The sequence below is a fragment of the Poecilia reticulata genome, chromosome 7 (assembly GCF_904066995.2).
Source record: "Poecilia reticulata chromosome 7, P_reticulata-male-v2, whole genome shotgun sequence".
NCBI lineage: Eukaryota > Metazoa > Chordata > Actinopteri > Cyprinodontiformes > Poeciliidae > Poecilia > Poecilia reticulata.
The window spans coordinates 23,424,470-23,434,585 of record NC_088836.1 but is presented as its reverse complement, the minus strand read 5'-3'; the positions used below and the strand labels follow the sequence as shown (position 1 = coordinate 23,434,585).

General features: G+C 38.2%; 1 protein-coding gene across 3 annotated transcripts in view; it reads left to right on the top strand.

Moving 5' to 3' along the window:
• Positions 1 to 1,439: 1,439 nt before the first annotated feature.
• Positions 1,440 to 10,116, top strand: part of LOC103467608 (uncharacterized) — a 30,737-nt gene continuing 22,060 nt past the window's right edge. For 2 of the 3 annotated variants that reach the window (XM_008414149.3, XM_008414148.3), the window contains exons 1-6: positions 1,440 to 1,574; positions 2,968 to 3,048; positions 3,129 to 4,293; positions 4,375 to 4,624; positions 4,788 to 5,186; positions 5,295 to 5,478. In XM_008414149.3, coding sequence (XP_008412371.1) covers positions 2,991 to 3,048; positions 3,129 to 4,293; positions 4,375 to 4,624; positions 4,788 to 5,186; positions 5,295 to 5,478 — 2,056 coding nt within the window. In that variant the 5' untranslated portion in view covers positions 1,440 to 1,574; positions 2,968 to 2,990. Of the gene's footprint in view, positions 1,575 to 2,967; positions 3,049 to 3,117; positions 4,294 to 4,374; positions 4,625 to 4,787; positions 5,187 to 5,294; positions 5,479 to 10,116 lie in introns of those variants that run through there. The other variant, XM_017305770.2, reaches the window with a different exon arrangement.

Sequence of the window (10,116 nt, the reverse complement as noted above, 5' to 3'; positions counted from 1 at the left end):
AAATATATAAGTTACTGATCATCCAATTGTAAACTGGTGATAAAACCAAGAAGTAAAGAAGCTGCATGAGCACCCTGGTATTGCCGTTGCTGCATTTTACAAGAGCATTTTTTTTTTTTTTTTGTGAGAACAAAAGCAAACTGAGGAATTTACATGGCAAAGTTTCAGGTAATTTGGTGACTGTTGGATTCCTATATTTTACAATATGAAGAAGGAAAATGTAAACAAAAAGTACAAATGTATTTTCTTCCCCACCCCCCGTCATGCTTAGATGTTTCAGCTTACCAAACTGAATAAATTCAAAAAGCAGTTTGCAAAAGAAGACAAACATATATGGACTAACGACTTCCTCAAAAGTTAAAGATTGAGCAACATTTAGCTGCAACAAACACAAGTGTTTGCTAAACTGGTGATTCATTTTATTCTATTTTTATGAGCCAGTCTTCTTTGCAGAAGTTATTTAAGTCAGTCACACAGGAAGGGTTTTGGCAATTATGAACTAAGGCACTCCAAATTTTTTTATTTGAAGTCTGACATGCTGATTTTACCTTGAATGTCCTGCTGCTGCTGTAAGAAATAGAGGTGCTGGATATTGCTAAAAATACATTGCTCAAAAAAATAAAGGGAACACTTTAACATTTAAGTGAACACTGAAGTGTTCCCTTTATTTTTTTGAGCAGTATATTTGCCAACCTATCTTAAAAGGTGGGCAAATATGACTGTCAGAACTTGACTGGCATGCCATTCTTAAGCCATATGATATAAAATTATGCTGATTCACTCTTAAGACCTATGCACATGTAAAAAAAAAAAAGATATGGTCTAAAAGAGAAATATTTCTTGCTGGTTATCTCACAAGATTCTATAAAAAATTCTATAAAATGACCATTTTTCCTGAAGCACAATAGTGATGTCAGACACTTATGTGTGATTAAAAGACATGGCCCGCAGTTTTAATTCATTTCAAAGATTCACTCCATTGATGTTATGGCTTTGAATAGGCCATTAAAGTTCTTTCCCACCGAACTCACGCAGATCTTTAAGGAGCTAGATTTAAATGCTAGTGTGCAGTTCTGTTGAAAAAGGAAATGTTTTACATCAAAAATACATAAACTGTTTCACATTAATATTTTTATAAAGCAAAGTAGAACTTATTACAAGTAATTATTATAACTTATGCTTAATCAGATTTGGTTGTACAATGTAGGATTTAATTTATAAATTCCACGCTTTCAAATATTTTTTTAAAATGTGATTTGCTCTTTTAGTAATAATGTCACATTGCTATTTTTATAACTTATAAAATAGACATTACATTGCATAATTTTTTTGCTATCAATAAAACTAAGTATTAGAAATTATTTAATTCGAAAAACTAAATTAGAAAACAATAAATTTCCAAGGTACACTTCCCACTCACGATTAATGAGATGGATGCAGAGTCAACACTGCTTCCGCCTCTGGCGAAATCTCGCGAGATTCCAAATAGTAGGGCAAAGAAAATGGAATCCCGTGCTAGCATGGTAGCTGAACGAATCTAACAACTACTGGAAAACAATATCATATACTTCAAGGTATTGTATTCTTGTCTGCTTCTGGTGTTCGCAGACAGCATTATCAAATATAGTTAGCTTTAAAATGTAGTCCTTTGTTACCAGTTCACCGTCACGGCTAGCTAAGTTAGCTACAGACAACAACGTCGGACGCTTTTAACTAGTAGCCATTCTCCCCTGTGGCCTAACGGAATAACTCGATTGTGTTGTCGAGAGAGCAGATAGATGGTTTTATTTTTGCGGTTTCACACTGGTTGAGGCCATTATTTAAATTTAGAAGACTAGTTTCATTACTACTTATCTAACTAGTGTTATCGACGTTCAAAATGAATTTTAATGTTAAGGGGTATGAACAAATACTAGCGCCACACTGTTTCTGCTCTGGTAAATAACATAATGAAATGTAGTCCAGACACAAGGGTCAAACGTTTAATTAACATTAACATCGAGGTTATAACGTGTATTCAAAGTACAGACTACAACATGAATCATTATGTGTAGTTTTCATGCCGAATCCACATTTGGGATTAAACCTTAAAGGCCAGCCTTGCACAGATTACTGCAGCATGCAGATTCTTTGCCTACTTACAGCTGAAGGTTTACCAGATATTTTTTTCAAAATGGAACATCATTATTTACTTTTGCTAGTATTTTTTGCAGGGGTAAATTAAAAACACCACTTCCCTATAAAATAGAGCTCAGTTGTCCTTTATGTTTTATCTGATGTAAGCAGTTTTTTTTAATGGCTTCCCTGAAAAAGGAAAGCTATCTTAAAAACATTAGGCTTGTGTAAATAGATTTTATTTAAAAATATTTTTTGTTTATAATAATCCATTTTCATAAGTATTACTTTCAGATTCTTGTTTTCTCAATATTTTATTTAAATAAAAAAAACTTTTTGTTACAGTAACTAACCAAAATTAAACCTGACCCAGGTCAATTCTTCTTCTCATTTGGCATGTGTTGCCATTTTATTCATCCTACTTCCACAAACTACTTCATACCAATTCACTTCAGTATCACATCATTAATATTGTAGTGGAGTGTTTTTCATAATTTATAGCAATATTTATTGATAGAAATGCTCAAGTCAGGCCTGTAATGTAATTTGATTTGTTTTCATTTTTCTTTTTTGTAAAGTTTATAAAAGTGCCTTTTTCAATTTGTTCATATTTATATCCTCTTAGGCACAATTAACTCAGGAAATATGAGCATAAGATCCCAGGTCAAACCCAAATAAGTCTAAATTTACATCCTATTTGTAGATATTTATTGGACTCCTAGAACTCTATTTCCTTACAGTAGATAAAAACAAACAAACAATGGTTTTAATCGTCTGTTGTTGAAGTGGATATAAATTGATGCATAATACTGCTCCTGAGATGGTGTTTTAACTTAAATTGTTTGTGAACAGGACTGCTGGCTACTGATGTCAGCATGGACACAATAGAAAAGACCAATGCAGTTAATGACGATGGTGACTCGGGTACAACAGGTACGTGGATGAGTTTCCTAAGCAAACGGCTAAAATATCACAGGTTTGGTTCTATTTTTGATCATTCAGTTTCCCTGTAGATGAACAAAGCCAATCAGGCGGGGTGGACTCCGGTGCCAGGCCGTCCTTGTCGCAGGTTAAAAAGTCCTGGGGCTTCAGAAGGACAACCATTGCTAAACGGGAGTTCATGGAGGAGGTCGGAGACCTGACCCACAATCCCCCGCCGCTTCGAAGGGGCAGAAGCCGAAGAACCAACCAGGCGCCAGAGACGAACACAGAAGAAGACACCAAGCAGAAAACTACTCGAACAGCTAGGAGTGTGATAGAAGACCTGCAGTGGTCTGCCCCTTCCTCCCCTGCGTCAGAGGACAGCAAGGAGGCACCAGAGACCTCTGCTGGAGGGAGCTTTGATCCCAGCTTATGGCAGGACTTTGGCTCTGCTTTCCACACAGCGTTCTCTCTGCTTGGTGGCAACGAAGGCCTGTCGTTGACAGATGCCCTGGCAGTTCCTAGTTTCTTTGAGCCTGCTAATGAAATTGAGCCCACTGATCCACAGCCTGTAGAAGAAAACGAGACCGCTGATAACCTGGATGACATGGAAGTCACACAGCCTGTTGCTCCTGCCAATGTCGAAGAAAGAGGGAGCGATTATGTTGTGGTGATCTCCAGTCAGGAAGAGGACAGTGATGAAAAATCTCTGATTCAAATTAAAGAGCAGCTGGCCAGAAGCAGCAGGCAGGGAGACTCAAAAGCTCGAGGTGGGAATGGTGGAAGAGGAAAAGCCAGGGGGAGAGGGAGAGGCAGGGGAAGAGGCAGAGGAAGGGGGAAAGGTAAGGGAAGAGGCCGGGGCAGGGCAGCGGTGCTTCAGTCCATCATGGCAGTCAACGAAGACATAGACGATGAAGTGGTGCTTGTTAATGCAGACGAGCAGCAGGATTTACCCAGAGACAGCATCCAGATCGACCCACAGATCCCTCCTGAGATGGAATCAACATCTGCACACTTTGGTATAACTCTGAATGCTGCGCTGCAGTCTGTCAGCAAAGGCTGCATAATCCTAGACAGCGATTTTAATCAAAGTGGTGCCATAACTCACGGCCAGTTTGATGATGCACCAGATGAGGTGGAAGGAGAGGAAGACAAGAATCAGGGTGAGATTATAGCAGAGATTTCCAGCATAACAGAGAGTGAGGGACAGGACTCCAACGCCATGTGCTTCATCTGCAGCCAAACGCACATTAAGAGGTAACAAAGTCTCTTAGCTGAGAGATTTGCATTCCTGTTTTTTTATGCCCGTTTCACTTCCTGAAAACGTCCGTTTTTCAGGTTCATGATCTGCTGTAGCAGCTGCCAGGAGTGGTTTCATAGCGCATGTGTCGGTATCAGTGAAACGCGGGATGGGATGATAGAGGAGGGAGACCAAGACTACATGTGTTTAACCTGCACTACGACGAGGCAGAGCATCATCCACCTAGAGTCGCACCTTGAGCCAGACCTTAGCTTTCCTGAATGTCTTACACTGAGTCCTCCTGCTGTGGAAACGGAGCCACAAGAGGAGCAGCAGCAAGTTGTCAAGGTTTGAATTTAGTTTGGACTGTTATCCATTCAACAAAAGGTTCAGAGTGAAGTTAAATGAAAATGATAAATGTTTTTGAATTTTGCTCTGATTTATTTTAAGATTTAGCATAAGTATGACAAATTTGTATGAGTCTGCATTTAAGTTGGTGATCTGTGTTTAGGAGACTGTTTTAGTAGAGGAGAAGGAGGAAGAAGAAGAAAGGGAGGCTCTTGCGATAAAGCCTCAAGTTGAAGCTGAATCTGAGGTGGAAACAAAAGCTGAAGTTGAAACTGAGGTGGAAACAAAAGCTGAAGTTGAAACTGAGGTGGAAACAAAAGCTGAAGTTGAAACTGAGGGGGAAACAAAAGCTGAAGCGGAAGCTGACCCTCAGTGTGAGATGGAGGCAGATGATTCGTTCCCTCTCTGCACTGGGCCTGGCTGCGCAAAACCAGCGCTGCCGGACTCGGTTTACTGTGGCACCGACTGCATCCTTCAGCATGCTGCTATCACCATGAAGACTCTTTCCAGCCCTAAGGTGCCTAAATCCAAAGGACGACCTCAGAGAAAGGCTGCAGCAAAGGTGAGTAAACACCTTGACTAGGTGAAGGGTTTTAGAGTTAAGAAAGAGTTGTTTTGTAGATAATGGTGGGTTCTTTGACGCTGATATGTTTTAAAATATTCCATCCAGGTTGAAAGCTCGTGTCGAACATCTAAGAGGTTGGCAAGAAAAGCTGTGGAAGTTGCTGATGAAGTGGAGGCGGAGGAAGATCAGGCAGAGCAGGAGGAGCCGTCCGCTTCTCCTAAAACCTGTGACCCCAATCTCACAGATGTTCAGTCCACTTCCATACCGTCATCTAACCTAAACACCACGTGTATGTACCACTCAGTACTCGTACACATTCAGGCAGTTTATTCACCATGCACAAAGCACCTCCTCAGATACTATAGAGCTGTCCTTCCCTTTAAATATATTGGCTACATAAACACATTTACTCTCATGGATGACTGACAAGTAGCAGGGGTCAGCTCTGGGTAAGTATGTTCAATTTTATTGTTGTTCTTGGATTTAAATACCAAAAATGTTGTGTTGAGAGAGTCTTAATGCATCATATTAGGTAAACCCTAAAACAAAACGCCTGGTTACTTCTGAATTTCTGTGCTGATACAACTTCATTTCACTTTTAAACTCCCAAGATCTCTATAAATCTCAACTTTGAAGGATCATTTGAACAATGAACAAAATCTCACATGTTGGATACAACTTTCCTTTGTTTTTTTGGTGGGGGGAGCATCACTCATCGTATGACCAGTAAAACTATCAAGATTCTTTCCTAAAGTTTTGCAATAGGATTTTATATTTAATCTTTATATTGTGCACCCATGTTTAACTTTCATTCAAGAGAAAAGTGCAGACAGCCTGTCTGCTCAGGCCTGCTGTCTGCGTTTCAATCAAAAACGTTTCTTATTGACAGTGTTTCACTTTTACTCTTAAAATATCTTAATAATCAATTTCTATGGCTGCTTTATGAGAAACATTTCTACTCTCTTGCTTCGTTTTCAGTTTAAAAAGTAAACATGTTCTTACAACATAAAGGTCAGATCCCTGACACACGTTTTTGCTGGCTCGTTGGAAGCCCTAGGAATGAATCTATCCACAAAATCTGCATGTTAAACTTACCTCACTAATCACTTTCCGCCAGAATTTGGTGCAATTTTCCTAGTTCTTGATTGTGACAACGTTTTTTTTTTTTTGTGACTGTACGGTTTTTCTGCATTTATGAAGCTCACACCTCATACAAAAAGCCTGGGAAAGCTCTCAAAGTAAATTAAACATACAGTAAATATTTACAGTACAAACTTTTTTTTGTTGCACAATTTATCACCAGTTTTACAATACATAATACTACTAAATGAATGTAAAAGTCCAGACTTGAATCCAGACCTAGTCCATCCAGTCAGACTGAGTTTGAGCTATTTTTCAAATTAGGAAAAATAAATGTTATTTCTAGGCGTTAAAAAATTATTGTAACATACCACATTAAGAATATTCTACAAATTATTGACAGGAGGACTAAAAAAAAAATTTAATGCCACATTTTTAAAGATTTTTTTCACATAACCAAGTTATGTGAAAAGTTTTGAAGGCTGTAAATGCTTTTAGAAGATATTTAAAATTTTAAGGCTTCAATATTAGGGCGACACATTTCCTGTCCAGTTCCCAAAAGGTTAAATAAATGTTTAGTTAATGATGTTTAATATCAGACTGCAACTTAAACTCCCTCTTTATACTATATAATTCACTGATGGCCATTCTCTGTTCTTCTTCAGAGTTGCTTCTTTTGATGAAGTATATTTTTAAGAAGGCATTTACTGATGAGCAACCTGATGCCACCACCAACAGCCAACGTTTTCCTGATATATTTTGAGGTTACATTTAAACACAATCCGAGTGCAACTGAAGCTTTTTGTTGCATTAGATGCTTCACTGCATACACGTAGCTTCTGCATTTTAAAACTCCCCATGTTCATGCCGTCTCAAAGCAGCTTACTCGATAAACAGAATCTCACATTATGCAGTTTACGCTTCCAGTAACCTTAGTAAACATCTCTTTCTTCAAAATGGACGGAGAAAGTCTTCGGCTGACTATTGAGCTGCTTTCGAGCAGGAAGAGTTTGTTTCTACACATGGTACATAAATTTGGTATACACTGTTCGAATTAGAGTTTTGTGACGGTGGAGGGAAGACTTGTCTGCACCAGTGAAAGGCTGTCCTCCTGCTTAGCCTAAGGGATGAGTAACAGTTCGTTTATACATTCAAGCCTCCGCTGGAGCAGAGCACCATTTTTATCTCGACGTGGAGGGGGTGTGTTGAAAAGCTGAAGTTGGATGACAATAAGCCAACTTTGCTCTCAAGTGATGACATGAATACAGCAATGTTAGCTATGTCAATGTATTTTCTACTCAAATACATGACAGCATACATATTTCTTACATATACACACATGGACTGCTGCAAACTGCTTTTTCCGAAATGTTTTGAGATTTTTTAAAAATTTTAACAGGGTCAGCTTTTGATAGTTTTTGATTTTGATTTTTGATTTTTTAAACACTCCTCAAACTCAAGTACTGACGTACCTACTGTTGATGCTTGTACACTCAGCTGATCAAACTGCCAGAATTGCACATCTATTTAATATTTGATGGGAGTGGAGGGCTGTTGATGCCTTTCTGTTTCAATCCCTTTGTTAAAATAAACGGATTAATTACAATAACATCAGGGTCCTGCCTCGGATCCTAATATTCTTGCAGCATTGGCCGAGTCTTGATATATACTGATGGCAAAAAGAAAACTTTCCCCACAACACCAGTTGTCCTGCAGTGTATCATAACCAAAGGGACAACCTGTTCTCTGCTCAGCACCTCATGGAACCACTGAGCCTCTGGGTGTGCAGCTGTGAAGTGCTGGCACATTCCTGAAGAGGATCCCGACTGAACATCTGGTCCCTGGCAGGAATCGGTCAAGTCTCCAGCTGTGGTACAGCAACACGGCGCACAGTTTCTTGCTGGGGTGGACATCAAGGAATGAGACAACCTGAGACAGCTTCTTCACTCCATGATCTTCCCTGAACAAATGTGATCACAGGGGCTGAGAGCAGAAGTTTTGTCCTGGTGAATCAAAGCACTCCATGTGATCTTTTTAGATGATCACTAATATTGCTTTATGGTCCTTATTCCAACTACATGTTTCTTTTCCATCAGTATATACAGCAAAAAGCAATACAACCCATCTCATTTTACACAATACACCCTGTTCACCCAGACGTGGTAATTTGCTATTCTTTTGTGAGAGCAGATCCACTTTTTAAATAATGCATTAAGGAGATTTTGGTTTCCAACACCCACAACGTAGAGCACTAGCATCATGTCAACAGGTTGATCAGACATTTATATGGAATTTAGAAAAGCATATAAACTAGATTATTAATATCAGGCTGTCATATTTATCAAACGCTCAGTATCCACAAAATATATCCACAAAATATCCACAAAATATTTTCAGCCTAAATACCCAATCATTTTAAATATTACTATCAATTAAACATCTCAGATTTTGAGCTGGTTACAATATCATCAAAAGTAAGTAGTTATCTAAATCTATAAAGGTGAATTTCCGCTCTTAATGTTATATCTCACACCTCAGTAGGGCTTAAATTAAAAAATTAAAAATGAATAAAATCAGAAGATAAACAACTGTTTTTCTTCAATGTCAGTGCATTTGTTTTGTGAAAAGATTAGAGCTCAGCATGTCGTTTTTTGGAGATTCCTGAGGACCCAAGAAGAGCTGAGATCATTTGAAGTTTTTCATCCGTTATAAGTTGAGGTCAAAGATTTGAGGAGTTCCTAGATTTTGCTTGATAATTGTCTCAAACACAATTAAAGGTAACGATACTAATAATCACACAATACACAATATCGTAATGGCTTTTTCTCAAAATACAGTAAAAAAATTATACAAGAAAGAATCTGTCAGAAATCGGTAAAATACAAAAAAAATAGCTATATATATTTATATGAAGTTAGTAAGTTAATATGCTCAATAGAGATGGACTGGCTATCAGTATATTATGAGCTACACAAGGCACAGCAGTAGTGAAATGGCTACTGCACGTTTTTCGTTCAGTATTTTAGCCTTGATTATTTTAGCCTTGTTTGCTAAAATAATCAACTGCTTCCAACTATTGAGTCACAAAAAATAATGCCCTTCATGACTTGGAAAAATAAAGGATTGCCATCTGTCACAATATTAAAACTATAATTGGCAAGCTACTGCCTGGCAACCCGAGTAGTTACCCTGACTAATTTACATGTTTAATTCTACATTTTTCATCGCAAAATAAGTGTGTTCATTCAATCCTTAAAACTCAACACATATTAGTTTTTTAAAAAGCATTTATGTTGGTATTGTTAGTGAAAGTGTAGGTTTTACACTCAGCAGCAATGGTTACCAGTGGGAAACTACATAGTTTTATAACTTTAATTTGCCCCTTTTACACGCATTTAAAATGAGAATTACATAACATGCATAACCTATAATAGCAAAGCATGGTTATAAGTAGAAGAAGTGCTTTAGATACATAAACATATTATGGCACATTATGCAGACATCAGTGTCTCAGTGGACCAAGGGATCCAAAACCTTGTTTGGTCATTTCCTCAGTGAGGATAAGTGAAGTGAAAAGGTTACCATGCACAAATGAGCACCCTGGAGGAACTTCTACCTGTTCTGCCAGACCAAGCACCACATTCACAGCAAGAAGATTTGAGTGGACTTCACAATAGGGCTCCACGTGAAACATGGACACTGTGGGTAAAACAAGACTCCATGACTTCTACTCAAATTCCCAAATAAACGGTTTACAGCCTTGTTTGCTATAATAAGAGTATCAACAATGGATAGCAGTCTTGTGTATGTCGTCATTTCTGTAGGAATCTCTCAGTGTACTGAAGAT